An 18,751-nucleotide genomic window follows, 5' to 3' on the forward strand; every position below is an offset into this window, starting at 1 on the left:
ATACAAAAATGAGCTGGGCATGGTGGGAAATGCGTATAATCCCAGCTACTCGGGAAGCTGAGGCAGGAGAATCACTTGAACCCAGGAGGCAGCGGTTTCAGTGAGCTGAGATCGCACCATTACACTCCAGCCTGGGTGGAAAAGCGAGACTCCGTCTCAAAAAAAAAGGAAATATTTATAACATCATTGTTTATATCAGTGAAGCATTGCCCCCTGACAAAAGGAAAAAAAGTTTAAAAGAAAAAATTATATTTTAGGAGAATGGCTATATAAATAAGATTATGTATATATATATATATATATATATATATGTTGAATTATTATGTAGCAAAGACTTGGAACCAACCCAAATGTCCCTCAATTATAGACTGGATAAAGAAAATGTGGCATATATACACCATGGAATACTATGCAGCCATAAAAAAGGATGAGTTCATGTCCTTTGCAGGGACATGGATGAAGCCAGAAACCATAATTCTCAGCGAACTAACACAGGAACAGAAAAACAAACCCTGCATGGTCTCACTCATAAGTGACAGTTGAACAATGAGAACACATGAACACAGGGAGGGGAGCATCACACACTGGGGCCTGTCAGTGGGTGGGAGGCAAGGGGAGGGATAGCATTAGGACAAATTCCTAATGCATGTGGGGCTTGAAACCTAGATGATGGGCTGATGGGTGCAGCAAACCACCATGGCACATGCATACCAGTGTAGCAAACCTGCACATTCTGCGTGTGTATCCCAGAACCTAAAGAATAATAAAATTTCAAGTTTGAGAAATTCATTTGAAATATTAAAATAATGAGATGATTTTAAGGAAAATGCATAATACCAAATGATACATGCATGATGACATTAACTATGTTACATATATACATATAAACAAAGACTCAAGTTTCATTTAAAAAATTAAGGATTTTTTTCCTTTATTAGGGTGATAAGATGACAGAAATTTTATCCTAACATATCTATAATATTATTAGAATGTTTTATAATAAAAACAAAAAAGTAAGGTATATGGTTCCAAATAAATTAACCTTGAAATTCTTTCATTATGAATTTCCTGTAAACTTTTCATCCACTTGATAAAAAGCTGATATTACAGAAACGTGTTTCACTTCTCTTGAGCACGTGCTTTTAGTAGATTACACAGACTCCAACGATTTCACAATCCTTTATCGTACATTGACATTTAGTAGGAAAAGTAACTTTATGTGAAGCTGCTTTTTTTCCTAATTTTGGAACTGATATTAAAAGGCACACTTGAATGGTGTGAGTCATTCACTGTCTGCTAATGAAGGCTCATGCATGTATGTATGTTCATATTACTAAATATCGCAATGATTATAACCAGAGTAAGGAGCTGAAATAATCTGGTAATTTTAATAATAAATACTTTTGAAGCAAAGTGGGTTCACTGAGGGTGATATTTTTTGTTTCAGTTTGCTAGTTACATGCAGTGCAGAGAGAAATATTTTATTTTCCAATGTGTAACAGAAAAATTTTTAAAATTCCCACTTCAGTGAACCACAAAGTTTTCTTGAGGCATAACCGAAGATATAAAATCCAGTCATCTTGAAAAATATCTTGGCTTTCATTTATTTATGTAATTTTAAATACTGTATTATGTATGTAATGAACACCTTCAGGAAGTCTCTGATCCCTGAACCACAGAGATCAAAACTCCACATCATGGATCTGGTTTGCATGAGAGGAGACAGATGATAGTAGACAAGACAAATAAGGAAAATATGTTTTTGGGGGAAAGAAAATGAAGCCAGGATGGGGAAGACAAAGCCGCAAGGGGTTGTAGGTTGAAATTGGATGTTCAGGAACAGTCAGCTTGCCTGCTTGCTTGCTTTTTCTTTCTGTTTTTTTATTTTTATTTTTTGAGACAGAGTTTTGTTTTTCTTGCTCAGGCTAGAGTGCAGTGGCCTGATCTTGGCTCATTGCTACCTCTGCCTCCCAGGTTCAAGCAATTCTCCTGTCTCAGCCTCCTGAGTAGCTGGAATTATAGGTACCCACCACCACACTCAGCTAATTTTTTGTATTTTTAGTAGAGGTGGGGTTTCATCATGTGGGCCAGGATGGTCTCGAACTCCTGACCTCAGGTGATCCACCCGGCTCGGCCTCCCAAAGTGCAGGGATTACAGGTGGTCTGCTTTTTTGAGTCAGACTTTAGTGAGGGCCTGAGTGAGACAAGCAGGCATTCAGGGGCTTTGAGCATGGGAGTGACTCAATCTGCCTTACTTTTTAAGAGGGTTCTCTGGAAACTGTGTGGAGAATTAATTCAAAAATGTAAGAGTGAAAGTCAGGGAGCTATTAAAATCAACAGGGTGAGGCCACGCTCAATAGCTCATGTGTGTAATCCCAAAAATTTGGGAAGCTGAGGTGGGTAGATTGCTTGAGGCTACAGAGTTTGAGATCAGCCTGAGCAACATAGCAAGACTGCATCTCTAGAAAAAAAAAAAAAAAAAAGTAACTGGGCATGGTGGCATGCACTTGTAGACCCAGCTACTCAGGGAGGCTGAGGTGGGAAAATCGCTTGAACCCAGAAGGTCAAGGTTGCAGTGATGTGATCACATGGCTACACTCCATCCTGGGCAAGACAGCAAGACCTTGTCTCAAAAAAAAAAAAAAAAATCACTGTGAAAAGGATGATGTGGCTTGGACAGGATGGTAGAAAGGAAGTGATAAGAAGCCCTCAGTTTCTACATAGGGTTTGAAAATAAAGCAACAGGATCGATGAGAGATTGGTTGTAGTGGATGAGAAAAGGTGAGGAAAAAGGGAGACCCCTAGGTTTGCACCATATTAGAATTCTAAAAAGGGGTGTTGTTAGGCAGTGCATATATGGGTCTGGAGTTGAGAGGCGAGCTATGGGCAAGAAATAAAGACTTAAGAGTCATCAGCCTTCTAGATTATATTTAAAGCAATGAGGCTAGTGAGCTCACCAAAGGAGTGAAAATAGGAGAGAAAACAGAACAGAAACTGGGCCCTGGCTCACTCTGCTGTTGAGACGTTGGGGAGATGAGGAGGAATACCCAGAAATAAATAAAACCTCCCTGGATGTGCTATCTCAGTGCAATCATCAGTATCTCTCTTCTCAACAGAAAATCATCAGCATGAACAACTTTCATTTATGCACTCGGGGACTTTCATTTTTATACATTTATTACTGCCAATCTTGCAAGGTTTTATTTCTGCTTCTACCACACGGGAAAAACAACTTAAATTCTATGTGGCAGGTATGGATTTCTTGCAGGCCACGAACTTCTTTGTTCTTTTCCATGACCCTGAGTGCTTCTTGTTTTATTCCTGCAGTGTCAAAAAGTTCTTCCTTGTCTTTTGTACTGAGTCTTCTTCCTCTACTCACCCACTGAATATCATGTTTTTCAAGTTCATGTCTCTGGTGTTTTTTTTTCCTAAAAAATAGTATCTTCTACTGTTTGACTTTTTCCCTACTATTCTTTGTTAAAATGCTGTGTTTTAGGTGCTATTAATTTGTCCTCTCTCTTAATGTCCTTGGATTTTCCTCTTAATTGTCTGCACCATTGCTGCTACCCAAGATGCCTGGCTGGAGTAGATAAAAATAAGCCGAAGTCCAAAAATTGGAATAGAATGGAAGGAATGGATCGAAAGAAATCAGGAGTTTTTGTGCGATCAGATATGGGTCTTATAGGTGAGAGTGGTCTAGAAAAGAAGCTCTGGCTTCAGATTTCCGTGACTGTGCTTTGCCGGCATATGCCTAACTGTATCACGTATTCTCCACTACACAGTAAGTAGATGTTAATAATAAGTGGGTATGATAATAAATAGATGATGTAAATGGATGATATACCCACGGTGAAAATCCTGGAGAAAGAAAAGTTAGGTTGCTATAGAAAATCCGCTTTTGTAGCTAGTTGTATTATGTAAAACAAAAGCTGATTCTGAGATTGAGATCTGGGTTGGCTATATTGGCTCGACCAGGACACAGGCAGTAGTTCAAGCCGTAGAATTAGATGAGATTCTCGGAGAGACTGTGCAGACTAAGAAAAAACACAGTAACATCAGAAAATGCCACAAACCCTATGACTGCATTATCTCTAATGAACGTGATGGTTTTTTTTTTTTCTGGAAAATATATATACCAACATTTCGTGCAGTTCATGATAAACCAATCCCTTTTGAACATTGCCCAGAAAGCAAACAGATTTCCCATGGTGCACAAATGTAGCCATAGGGAATATTGTTCATTCCTCATTCCACCGAGTATGCTTTAGTGTTCACCTCCCTTCTGGCCCACTACACCTGTCAGGGGCATTTTATAGACCAAATATTGTCAGTTAGTCTAAACCACTCATAGACGTGTACTAGATGGTTTTCCTTTTTCCGAGATTAAATAAATCTTCCCAAAGTAACCACAGTTTAAAATACAGTAATCCACAAAATATTTATTATCACCTCTATATGCTAAAAAAAAATAAACCAAAGGTTAGAAACTTAAAGAAAAACAAAATCAAGCTTCATCTCTAGTTCAAAGTGAAAGGGAGAAAAGCAAAATGTTTAATAAACAACATATATTGTGTCACTAATAATATTAATCCAGGTCACTACTGCCAAAGCAAACAATAATTGTTTTTACTTCATTTGTATAGATAGTAATTCAATGTTATATTTTGGGTAGGTTGTGAAAGCCAGATCAATTTATGGGATCAGAAAAATAAAGGAAGATGCTACCAGCTACATGCTTCTCCAGCCTCTTCTTTTTGAACCTCCTTTGTACCTGTTTGGAGAAAAAGTATAGAGTGTACTACCAACCTAAATAAGGTTATTATAGTCTGGTTGTTTAAAATACCATTTTTTTCTCCTTTTGTCTTTTTCCCACTCTCCAAGGTACTCAAGAAAATTGAACAGATGTAATAGATCAAATTAAAACATTTTATTTCCTGAAAGCCTTTTTTGCATGTTGTAATGTATAGGACCCCTCTCCTTTCATGGGAGAGACAGGAAGTTAACTGAATCTAGGCTGAAAAGGTTATGTGAAAATAAAGTATAATAATAAAAGGGACACGTGGCTTTTTAAATCTTTGTTTTCTCTTAACCTTATTAAGGCATATTAAAAATAAATATGTTAAGGTGAAAAATAGATGTCTTTATGAAAAATTAAAACTACTCTCAGTTCCATGTTGTTCATACCTTCATGCTTTTTAACATGGTATTTTCCATCCTGGAATGACCTTACCCCAGATTCTGCTCATTTTCAAAACCCTGATTCATTGTCATATTTTCTGTATTCCTACCTTGATTACCCACTTCCCCAAAAGAGTTAATCACTCCCTTTTGTACTATGCCTGTGCCTTATATATATATAATAATTATATTATATATAATTGTATAATATATAATAATTATATTATAATTATATATACTATATAATAATTATATATAATTGTGTATAATATATAATAATTATATTGTATATAATTGTATATAATATATAATAATTATATTATATATAATTGTATATTATATATAATTATATTATATAATTGTATATAATATATAATTATATTATATATAATTGTATATAATATATAATAATTATATATAATTGTATATAATATATAGTATATATAATTAATATATAATTAATATAATATGTAATTATATAGTATTAATTAATTAATATTAATAATTAATATTATTAATTATAATTATAATTAATTAATATTATTAATTATAATTAATTAATAATTAATATTATTAATTAATTTATATATTACATAATATATAATTATATAATTATATCATTAATATAATATAATTGTATTATATATTATATATAATTTTGTATTATATATTATAGTATATTAAATATATATTATATAATAATTTAATCATATATATTATATATTATTATATAACATAAATATATTCAACACTATATATTGCCAATTAATGATATATAAAATATATATTTGCCAATTACATAGTATAATATATAACATTAACAGAATAGAAATTACATATAATTATACATATATATTTATATTATATAATATATAATTGGCAAATATGTATGGTATCATATATAATATAATTGGGAAATATATATATTTATAATATATATGTTATATTAATTTGGTAATATTTATTATATTATATTATAATATATATTATATATTTGCCAATTATATGTTATATAATAAGTTAGCATAATATAAATGATATATTATATAATTTATAAATATGTATTAGATGTTATATTTGTAATTATATATAATGAATATTTATATTTATATATTAATATATTTATATGTGAATATTTATATTTATATATTCATATATTTATATGTGGGTATTTATATTTATATATTCATATATTTATATGTGAATATTTATATTTTTGTATTCTTATATTTATATGTGAATATCTATTCAGCATATTCTATTTATTCAGTATATTCAATATTTTTTCAATATAGTCTATGTTCCAGATTGCTTTAGGCTCTAGTGACATAATGTGGACAAAAGCAGACATGGTCCCTACTCGTTCTGAGTTCCCAGTGTAAAGATATTTATCTGATTCAAAAGGCTTCAGCTTTTTTCACAAACGTTCTTACCTTCTAGATAGAGTAATCTGAGATGTTTATTTTGCGTTTCAGTAAAAATGGAGCCAGAATATCTCAAATATGAGGATCAAAGCCATAGTCAAACATATGGAGAAGGGGCCAGTAGGTAGCCTGAAAGGAAACCTTTTCTGGTTATAGACATGCAGTACGTAATAATGTTTCAGTCAACACAGGACCATATATATGATGGTGGTCCCATCAGATTATAATGGAGCTGAAAAATTCTATCACCTATTGAACTCATAGCTGTTCTAAGGGAATAGCACATTGCATCACTCACATATTTGTGGTGATGCTGGTGTAAACAAGCCTACTGCTCTGCCAGTCGTTTAAAAGTGTAGCACACACAGTTACATAAGTATTTAATACTTGATAATAAATGTTAATGGTTTATGTATTTACCGTATTATACTTTTAATCATTATTTTAGTGTGCACTCCTCCTATTTATAAAAAAAGATTCAACCGTGAAGCAGCCTCAGGCATGTCCTTCAGGAGGTATTCTGGAAGAAGGCATTGTTATCGTAGGAGATGGCAGCTCCGTGCCCGTTATTGTTTCTGAAGACCTTTCAGTGGGAGAAGACATGGAGGGGAAGACAGTGGCACTGATGAGCCTGACCCTGTGTAGGCCTAGGCTAATGTGTGTGTTTGTGTCTTAGTTATCAATAAAAAAGTTAAAGAAGTACAAACATTATAAAAAATGTTAAAATAGCTTATAGGATAAAGCTGTTTAGAAAGAAATTATTTTTGAATAGCTACACAATTTATGGTGTAAGCTAAGTATTATTACAAAAGAATAAAAATTGTTTAAAAAGGTTTCTAAACTATTAAAAGTACTGTAAACTAGGGCTAATTTATTATTGAACAAATAAAATTTTTTATACATTTAGTGTAGCTTAAGTGTGCAATGTTTATAAAGTCTACAGTGTTTCACATTCACTCACCACTCACTCACTGACTCACCCAGAGCAACTTCCAGTCCTGCAAGTTTCATTTATCCCAATTGCCCTGTACAGGTGCAGAACTTGTATCTTTTATACCATATTTTTACTGCATTTCTCTATGTGTAGATATGTTAGAAACACACATACTTACTGTTGTGTTCCAACTGCCTACAGGATTCAGCACAGTATAACATGTTATATAGGTGTGTAGCCCAGGAGCAGTAGGCTAGACCACACAGCCTGGGGTGGCTTTGTAGCCTAGGAGCAGTGGGCTAGACCATCTATGTTTGTGTAAGTGCGCTCTATGATGTTGACACAGCAATAAAATTGACTAGCAATGCATTTCTCAGAACATATCTTTGTCCTTAATTGACATGTCTATACATACCAGGTATACATGAACACAATTTTTGTGAATCCATCTTTTACAAACTGAGTTCAAAGTTAAAAAGCATTAGTATGTAGTTCCAATTGCCTTGAACTATAGGGTTTTCATTTTTCAATTTTTTTTTAAATTATACTTTAAGTTCTGGGATACATGTGCAGAATGTGCAGGTTTGTTACATAGGTATACACATGTCACGGTGGTTTGCTGCACCCATCAACCCATCATTTACATTAGGTATTTCTCTTAATGCTATCCCTCTCCTTGCCTCCCACCCCCTGACAGGCCCTAGTGTGTGATGTTCCCCTCCCTGGGTCCCTGTGTTCTCATTGTTCAGCTCCCACTTATGCGTGAGAACGTGTGATGTTTTGTTTTCTGTTCCTGTGTTAGTTTGCGGAGAATTATGGTTTCCAGCTTCATCCATGTCCCTGCAAAGGACATGAAGTCACTCTTTTTTATGGCTGCACAGTATTCCATGGTGTTTATGTGCCACATTTTCTTTATTCAGTCTATCATTGATAGATAGGCATTTGGATTGGTTCCAAGAATGGTGATCATTAAAAAGTTAAGAAACAACAGATGCTGGAGAGGATATGGAGAAATAGGAATGCTTCTACACTGTTGGTGGGAGTGTAAATTCATTCAACCATTGTGGAAGACAGTGTGCTAGTTCCTCAAGGATTTAGAACCAGAAATACCATTTGACCCAGCAATCACATTACTGGGTATATTCCTAAAGGGTTATAAATTATTCAACTATATTTTAAAGTGAATTTTGCTAAGTTTTATTGTCATCTCAGTTTTTTTTAATTATTTGGTTTTTTTGTTCATTTGTTTTGCTTGGTGAGTAAAACTGCTCTTTAAATCTAATAGGGTAAATTTAAAGGGAGGAAATAGAGAAGAGGGTGGATCTAAATAATCCAGTTTGGCTTCTTACAATAGTTCATTTTCCCAGATAATCATTTGTTTATTTTGCTTTGCCTCTACCTGAGAAAGGAGAAGATTTGGGTTCTATGCCTACCTCCCTTCATTCCCCTCCTCCACAGTGGTCAGATCCATTAAAGAACACAGTCCTTGGTCTGATCAACATAGGATTCATGAAAACCAACTCTCAGAATGGAGGAATAAGCAAAGATTGTCACTGCAAACTGCCAAATAAAGAATCTTCTTGATGATATTTTCAAAATATATTGACAGGAGTTGAGTCATATCCTTACATGTCACTGCCTCTCCCCACAGTGGGATGAACATTTGCATCTGAATGATCACCCTTCATTTCCTGGGCTGGATTTGAGTTTGCTGTCCTGAAGATGCCACTGTACTCAGTTAGAACTGTGCTGTGCTAAGTCCATTACACAGCATTCAAGAAAATAAGAAATGATCAGAAGATGTTGGCTTTATGCTAAATTTGTCAATCACATGAACGGAACTGTGTCCAACAAAAGAAGGCATATAATCACCTTTTATGGGAAAGGTTCTTAAAATGTGATCCTCAGACCAATTGCATCACCTCTTGAGAATTTGTTGGAATTGCAAATTCTTGAGCCCCCACCTCAAATATCAGAATCTCTGGGGGTGAGGCCCATCACTTTCTTTTTATCAAACCTTTCCAGTGTTTCTGATACGTGTTAAAGAGACACAGGAATATTTTTTAAAGCTGCTTAGTATGCACCTAAAATAGAGATTATGCTGAAAAAGGTATAAGGGCATATTTGTATGGCTGCCAATGTAAAATGAGAAAAGCCCTGGAAAGTGAAAGAGTGAATGAGAGAGAGAGAGAAGAGAGAGAGAAGGGGGAGAGAGAGAGAAGGGAGAGAGAGGAGAGAGGGAGAAGGGGAGAGAGAGAGAGACAGAGAGAAAGAGAGAGACCGGGTGCAATGGCTCACCCCTGTAATCACAGCACTTCAGGAGGCAGACTTGAGGTCAGGAGTTCAAGATCAGCCTGGCCAACATGGTAGCAGCGAGCTGAGATTGCACCACTGCACTCCAGTATGGGCGACAGAGTCAGTGAGACTCTGTCTGAAAATAGGTAAATAAATAAATAAATACTTTTTTTTTTTTTTTTTTTGAGACAGAGTTTCACTCTTCTTGCCCGGGCTGGAGTTCGATGGCGCAATGTCGGCTCACTGCAAGCTCTGCCTCCGGTGTACAAGTGATTTTCCTGCCTCAGCCTCCCGAATAGCTGGGATTACAGGTGCCTGCCACCTGGCTAATTGTTTTGTATTTTTAGTAGAGACGTGTTTCACCATTTTGGCCAGGCTGGTCTCGAACTCCTGACCTCAGGTGATTCACCCACCTCAGCCTCCCAAAGTGCTGGGATTACAGGCGTGAGCCACTGCACCCAGCCGATAAATAATTTTCTTAAAAGATCCAGGAAATATTTATTTATTCCAAATACGCAAAACTATTTGTTCTAAGGGAAATTACTGTTTTTTCAGCGAATAGATTAATTAAAATAATACTAAGGAAATTCCTTATTTGGCAGTTCACAATGACAATTTGTATGTGGGTCATTTCTGAGAATTGGTTTTCCTGAATCCTATGTTGATATGGACAAGGACTATGTTCTCTAATGAATTTAAACACTGTGGAGGAAGAGGATGAATGAAGGCAGGCATAGTGCCCAAATCCTCTCTTTTCTGAGGTCGAGGCAAATTAAAATAATTATCTGGGAAAATTGGCTTTTGTGAGAAGTCAAATCAGGGCATTCGGATCCAAACCTTTCTTTATTTCCTTCTTTTTACTCTATTAAATTACTGATTAAATCATTTTACTAGTTATTTTGTGTCACTTGTAAAAAATTTTCAGCTAGGAAGGAAGAGCTACCTCTTTTCCCACACTCAGAAAACACACCTCTAAAAATAGAGATACACACTTGTAAATAGAAAGATACATGAGAGAGTTCCACATACTTCTGTCTTTTTACATGAAAGTTAAAACTTATGGGTAAGATTAATACATTGCTGTATATGACAGATATACACATACACATAATTTAACTAATTATGTTTTTTTGCTAAAATTAAATGTTATTTATTACAGATTGTGTCATAGAATATAGATTCCATTTCCAACTGAAATTTCAGTTTATAACATTATTCAAAAAAGCCCTAGCCATTTCGTGTGGAATTAATCTATTTTTCCATTTGTTTCGTGAAAGTATGGAGCAGTGGGATCGCTTTCACAATCAACAGGAGGAGACTGATAGCTGCTCTGAATCTGTGAAATTTGATGCTCGCTCAATGACAGCTTTGCTTCCTCCCAGTAAGTAAAGGGGGATGGGCTGCCCATGGAGGTCGTTCTTAGAGTTACTGACAAAATATAAAATTATAGTCTTGAGACTTTCCTTAAATGTATATGGATGTTAAAATAATACTTATTTGTCAAATAGAGGTATTCTTGAGACAGAATAAAAATAAGCTTAAATAAAAGTAAGGTAGTATTATATGAAATTAAATTAATCTACAATACTGATTGAGCCCTCTGGCTTCCCAGCTACAATATTAGGTTGTAGAGATAAGTATGATCCTAGCACCGTGAGCTAATATTTGAAAATCATGGGTGGTAGGTGCCTGTATTAGTTTTCTGGAGTTGTTGTAACAAATGGGAGGCTTAAAACAACAGAAATTTATTCGCTTACAGTTCTGAGATGCAGAAGTCTGAAATGCAGGTGTCAGAAAGACCATGTGCCCTTTTGAAGGCTCTAGGGAAGAATCTTCCCGTGCCTCCTCGCAGCTTCTAGGGGCTCCTGGCAGTCCTTAGTGTTCCTTGCCTCTGTAGCTGCACCACTCTCATCTCTCCCGCCTTCTTCATATGGTCTTCTCTGTGTAGCTATTTGTTCTTTTCTTACAAAGACATCAGTCATTAGATTAGGGTTCACCCTAATCCAGTATCACTTCATTTTAACTTGATTACATCTCCAAAGGCCCTATTTCCAAATAAACTCACTTTCACAGGTGCCTATGGTTAAAACTTCAACATATCTGTTGGGGGCACACAATTCAACCCATATAGCAGCGGTGAAACATATTTGCACAGGTTACGACAACAGCTAAACAGTAGCAATACTCAGCTGCATCTCAACAGGATCATTTAAGATGTCAGGAGAGAGTTACTTATAATTCTGCTAAACTTCAAAGTATAAATACATATCGCTAATGGGATGGGTGGAAGCAGAAAAGACAGAGAAGACATTTCAGTGTGAAGAAGCAGCATGTACAAAGTTAAAGCCTCATATGTGAGTTCTTACATAGCAAACTTGAAATACAGACTTCAACTCCAGGGCATAGTGGATCTTGTGCTCTGTGTAAAGGATGGATGGGAGGATGTGGCACAAGTGAGATACATGTAAGAAAAGACAATAGTGAGGGCTGTTACAGACAGAAATGATGAGAGTTTGAAAAAGGAGGAGAAAGACATTGGGAGCAGAGAAAAAGCAATCAAAATATTTGAGAGCTATTTAAAGGGTGGAATTTACATTTGAGATGATAAATTAGAGTTGAAGAAGATGACTCCTACTTTTCAGGCTTAATCAACCTGGCAGGTGGACTATATCTCAACTTGCTTCTATTATGGGTTCTTTTTCTTTTTTCCTTCCATCTTTTCTTTCCTTTCCTTTTCTTTTTTTTCTTTCCTTTTTTTTTTTTCTTTTTGAGACAGGGTCTCGCTTTTTCACCTAGGCTGGAGTGCAGTGGTGTGATCATAGTCCATTGCAGCCTCAACCTCTTGGGCTCAAGCAATTCTCCTACCTCAGCCTCCTCAGTATCTTGGATTACATGGACATGCTACCATGACTGGATAATTTTTGTATTTTTTGTAAAGAGAGGGTTTCTCCATGTTGCCCAGGCTGGTCTCAAACTCCTACACTCAAGCCATCCTCCTGCCTTGGCCTCCCAAAGTGCTGGGATTACAGGCGTGAGCCACTGCATCCAGCTCTTTTCTTTTCTTTACTTTTTAAAAACTTTCTCTTCTTTTCTTTTCAATACCTTTTTTAATTTAACAATTTGCAAACTGAAAGCAACATTTAGTTTTTTTAATTGATCAATGAAAGCAATGACCACAGAAAATAAATTTTTAATGACCATTGTGTTCACCTAATCAGAGAAAGGACTTCCTCATCTATTTCCCCTCTATATTGATTTATCTCTACTGCAATTAATATCCCATTATATAAATCACAGTACCATATAAATGCATATGAATAAAAGGTTACTGTTATTAATATGTTCTGAAATATAGAGTGGGCTTCATCGATCGATTCTAAAGATCAGTAAAAATATGAATCACTTTGTTTATTTCATTTTTCTTAAATATTTTTTACACTGTATTCAAATCATAAGAGGTATCCAGATAGAAAACTATTGAGAAGGAATTGGACAAGAAAATTATTTTAACATCGTAGTCATTGAAAATAAATATTTGCCCTATCTGATTTTAAAATATTAAAAAATTGCATACTTTAGAAAATTTTATTGTCACACAGAATATATTCCCATATGAACATTGAATAAAATTTATGTTTGTATATGTAAGTGTCGATATTAAAATTTACCAGCTGATTCCAAAAAATCAGACAAGCACGACTTGCAGAGCACGGTAACTTTCTTGTGGATGTTTAGTGAGTGGATAAGTCAATCAAGTGTCTATAATGATACCTGGATTGGTTTTTCCTGTGGCTCTCCCTTTGCTTTCTACTGCATAAATGTGGAACATTTTTTCTTCTTTTTTATTCCAATAGGCTTGGTAGTAACAATATAATTGGAGATTAAAATAATTTTAATTATGGAAGAAGATAACACTTTCTAATAGTAGGCTGGGCATTTTTGTTTTATTAGATCCTAAAATCAGCGCTTCCCTTCAAGAGAAACTGAAGTCCTTCAAAGCTGCACTGATTGTCCTTTACCTCCTTGTGTTTGCAGTTCTCATCCCTCTCACTGGAATAGTGGCAGGTAACGTAATCCATAGTTTTGAAATTTAGTAACTCATTCCGTGAATTATTCATTGCCAAAGTGAAAAAGAAGCATTCTGTCTTTTGTATATGGTACATTCATAAGGAAAATATTGTATTACAAAGTGTCCTTGAAACGTATTAAATGTACCCTAAAACTTAAAGTATAATAAAAAAAGAAGAAACATAAAAAAAAACAGATTCTGCAAAGTTAAGTAGAAAAAATTAGTTTTTAAATTAGAAAAAAACAAAGTAGAATGGAAAAAAGAAGTGCATGATAAAAATACAGATTTGTAAAAGTAAAATGAAAAGGACTAAATTCTTTCAAAAATATATTTTCCTCTAGAGTCTTCTCCTTCTAATGTGGGTGACAAATTTCAAAAGTATTCATTTTGCCAATGTGAAGAAATAACATGATCATTTACATTAACAATGGCTGTAATATAAAAAACAAGCCTGTTATCCAGGAGAAGCTCTTCTATTCTTAGTACTGAGAGCAGAAAAAATATTTCTGTCAGTCTTTAAAGAGAGGAGACCTTTTAGAATAATGGCCTACAACTTAGTAAAATCCAGTTTATATGACCACACTTTTCATAGGGGTATTATTTAAAATATCTCTAAAAATAACCTGATAGTATCTTCTCAAAGAAAAAATAAACATGATACTTGGGGTCAAAATGATGTTCTTGAGGTATATATTTCTTTGGAGAGTCTGACTTGAACCAGAGATAGATTTGACTGTTTCTACAAGGGTAGATAACTTGTATACACCTTAAGCACATATGTAAATATTATTCCCCTCATAGCATTTTGGATGGATTTGATGTATTTTGATTGGCATTTGAATTTACATGCCTTATAGCTCTCCTCTTCTCTGTATGACTGATAAAATGTCTGCCCATATGCTTTTTTTGATTGGCATTTGAATTTATGTGCCTTATAGCTCTCCTCTTCTCTATATGACTGATAAAATGTCTGCCCGTATGCTCTAATAAGAGATAGGCTGGGAATAAGATACATTTTTATGTGCATGCTAAGCAGCTTAACAACAACAACAAAAAGGGTCCTAAAGACCAGGCCAAAATTCCTCTGCTACAGGGCAGTCTAAGGAAGTATTCCAAGACAGAGCAAAAATTCCACTAAGAAAGAAATAATAAAAACAATAATACACCCTTACAATTAACCTGTGTACAGACACTGCAGTTATTGTCATTATCCACATAAGATAATTCAGACAACTCAGTATTGGAGCTGAAGTTCCCATCCAAGATTTCTGAACCCTAACCTCTGGTCTATTGTTTCCCAGTTTAATTAAGTTTTTACAAAACAATATGGTTGGCCAATAAAAAACAAAAAAGTCGGCCGGGCGCAGTGCCTCACGCCTGTAATCCTAGCACTTTGGGGGGCCAGGGCGGGCGGATCATGAGGTCAGGAGATTGAGACCACGCTGGCTAACAAGGTGAAACCCCGTCTCTACTAAAAATACAAAAAAATTAGCCAGGCGTGGTGTCGGGTGCCTGTAGTCCCAGCTTTTTGGGAGGCTGAGGCAGGAGAATAGTGTGAACCCAGGAAGCAGAGCTTGCAGTGAGCCGACATCACGCCACTGCACTCCAGTTTGGGGGACAGAGCGAGACTCCGTCTCAAAAAAAAAGAGAAAAAAACAAAAAAGTCACCACAGGAAAATGTTTTCCACAGGTAACAATTAACTTCTTTTCGGCCATTAAAAATAAACTAAAAGAAAAATCCAACCGTAACAACCAAATAACTAACCAAACTATTGTTGTCTGAGTAAAAGGACCTGACATGTTTGGCATTAAACAATCAATTTCCTCGTAAATCAAGGTTATCTGTATGTTTGTTTCTGCCTATGCTTATCTGTAATATGAAATGCATAACTAAATGATGCTTCATTGCTGGGATTATTACCTACAAGCCAATTAGAATTTGAGTAGATTTCATCACTTTTATGCAAATGACGGCCTGCAGGGCCAACACCCGGGACCGCAGCTTCTGATAGGCTCATGCAGAATGCAGACAGGAGTCAGAAAATAATTCAAGGTTCTAACCAAGTTCAAAGTCCCTGAGCTATTAGAAAATACTACCAAGTCAACACATTTGTTCTGGAGTTTACAATGATTGATTTGAAGTAGTTTGTTTACTAAAACTACAGTAGGTACCTACTAAAATTGACTAGACACTAAGAATGTTCAAATTTTATAACTTCACATCAGTATCAGATTCACCAGAATTTGGAAAAGTCCTCACTATGTTTATTAGGTATTAATAATAAACAATTGACAATCCACTTACAACTTTAATTAAGTCGTAGATCAGTATATTTTTCAAAAAGAAACTAAAAAGCAATATATATCTCTACTTGGCATAAAAAATTACAAATGTAGACAGAATATATCCCTAAAATGGTAGAAGTTTGGCAAATATGAATTCATGGGTGAAATAGAATATTATATATAAAACTCTATGAAGTGAATTATATATTGAGGGGTATTTTCTTAATTATAAGGTTTATTCCATTTACAACCGTTTCTTAAAGAAGCTGCTGAAACACTGTCAGAGTGTAACAACATAATACTGTGTCAGAACAATAAGATAAAAATCAAGAGTTTATGTATACATATATATATAAATTGCTACTGAAATACTAAAAATTCTTTAGCTGAAAACAATATCCATTTGGGGTAGGAAAAGATAATTCCAATATGAAAGAGTAGATATGATATGTAGAATCAAATATAACCCTCTCCTTAGGTTGTTGCACAGACCATGAAATTCTGTCTCCTTTCATATGTGAAACAGAAAAGACACAAAATGCCATCTCTCCAATAAAAATAAGTGAACTTTTGAAAATATAAACCCTGGCATTCTTTACCTAGATATATGATAAAAAGTTAACATTTTATAGAAAAATTAGTTTTCACTCAGGGTTCGATGAAACAGGCAATTTGTATTTTTAGATCTATTAACAAAATGTAGCATTTACTGTCAACTCATGTTTAACTTGTTGTCAAATTAAAAATAGTTGGTCATGTGACCTTAGTCACATTGGGGCTTCTCTTCCCATGTTGTGAAAAATATTAGCTTTACTGATACAAAATAAATCTTATTTCCAGTGAAAGGAAAACTATATGGTTGAGCAATCAGAGCAATGTGCACAGTAAAATAAAGCAGAGAGATGACTGTGTTCATGGGAACACACAACTCTAGAAAACGATTTTTATCACACAATGCTGCTTCCCCATAGTTAATCAGTATTGGGCATATAGGTACTTGAATCACACATCTTGAATCCAAATATGAATAATAGCAAAAACCTGAAACTTATCAAATGCTTATTACATGCCAGGAAGTAGTGTAAGTATTTTACATATAGTTCATTTAATTATTTGGACACTGACTATTAGTACCCCATTAATACAGATGGTGAAATAGAGGCAATGACAGATTAAGTAACTTGTCCAATAGCATAGTTTATAAAGGACAGAGCCAGAATTGCTAACCCAGGCAGTTCTATTCTAGAATCTAAGTTCTTAACTGCTACTTCAAAAGAAATAATAATCAAAAAAGGACAATGTTAGAGGAAAATTTTGAAGTAATTTTGACAAAATTGTTTATATGGGCTTCTGATTGTTACAGTCAAATTCCATTCCCAATTGTTCTTTTATTCCCAGAGTAATTCAAGCAATACTTTCCACCTAGTATATAAGAATTAAATCATAGAATTAATGAATGCATGGATGAGGCTGTCAACCCAAAACTTGGTCCCCACAATGAATTTAATAAATGTGATGAGATACAGTTAAGAAATATACTTTTATTTCCAAGTTATTGATACGTTAAGACATATAGAGTAACATAATCATTTCAAACTCTATTGTAGATCACATGAAAATATTGTCATATTTTGTTATTTCAAATAAGCTAATATTAAATTAATAAAACAAGGAAAAATATGGTATCATGTATTTTTTGAAATTAGAATTTAACTACATATTTAGGATGACACTTTTTTTTTTTTTTTTTTTTTTTTGAGACAGAGTCTCGCTCTGTCGCCCAGGCTGGAGTGAAGTGGCGCAATCTCGGCTCACTGCAAGCTCCACCTCCCGGGTTCATGCCATTCTCCTGCCTCAGCCTCTCTTAGTAGCTGGGACTACAGGCATCCGCCACCACGCCCGGCTAATTTTTTTGTATTTTTAGTAGAGACGGGGTTTCACCTGGTCTCGATCTCCTGACCTCGTGATCCACCCGCCTCGGCCTCCCAAAGTGCTGGGATTACAAGCGTGAGCCACCGCGCCCGGCCTTAGGATGACACTCTTAATGTAATAATAGCTACAGTAGTAATGCTTATCAAACAGGTTCTTTTTTTTTTTTTTTGACAGAGTCTTGCTCTGTCAGCCAGGCTGGAGTGCAGTGCAGTGGCACAATCTCGGCGCACTGCAACCTCTGCCTCCGAGGCTCAAGCAGTTCTCCTGCCTCAGCCTCCTGAGTAGCTGAGACTGCAGGCACCCACCACCACGCCCAGCTAATTTTTATATTTTTAGTACAGACGGGGTTTCACCATGTTCGCCAGGCTTGTCTCAAACTCCTGACCTCAGGTGATCCACACACAGCCTCTTTAAGTAAAGGTAGTAAATACGATGGACTCTGTAACTGAGATAATATCTCTCATGTACAAGGCACTTTAGAGGAATAGACATGCCTATTTAATTTGTGCTCAGCACCACTGTTGAGGTAATTGTTACTTTTACAAATTGAGAAAACCAAAGCAAGGAGAGGGATAAGTAACTTGTTCAGAGTAGCCTAGTTGGTAATGGAGGAGTGTAGGAAGATTCTAGAAT

At 35.2% G+C, this 18,751-nt stretch overlaps 1 protein-coding gene across 12 annotated transcripts in view; it reads left to right on the forward strand.

The window, feature by feature from the left end:
* The window catches only part of MSR1 (macrophage scavenger receptor 1), a 526,719-nt gene that overhangs the window by 440,355 nt on the left and 67,613 nt on the right, over positions 1-18,751 (forward strand). For 6 of the 12 annotated variants that reach the window (XM_063613221.1, XM_063613216.1, XM_063613217.1 and 3 more), the window contains 2 exons: positions 11,109-11,212; positions 13,783-13,896. In XM_063613221.1, coding sequence (XP_063469291.1) covers positions 11,110-11,212; positions 13,783-13,896 — 217 coding nt within the window. In that variant the 5' untranslated portion in view covers position 11,109. Of the gene's footprint in view, positions 1-1,932; positions 3,121-10,469; positions 11,213-13,782; positions 13,897-18,751 lie in introns of those variants that run through there. The other 6 variants (XM_063613199.1, XM_063613205.1, XM_063613226.1 and 3 more) reach the window with 2 other exon arrangements.

Source organism: Symphalangus syndactylus, chromosome 1, assembly GCF_028878055.3.
Source record: "Symphalangus syndactylus isolate Jambi chromosome 1, NHGRI_mSymSyn1-v2.1_pri, whole genome shotgun sequence".
NCBI lineage: Eukaryota > Metazoa > Chordata > Mammalia > Primates > Hylobatidae > Symphalangus > Symphalangus syndactylus.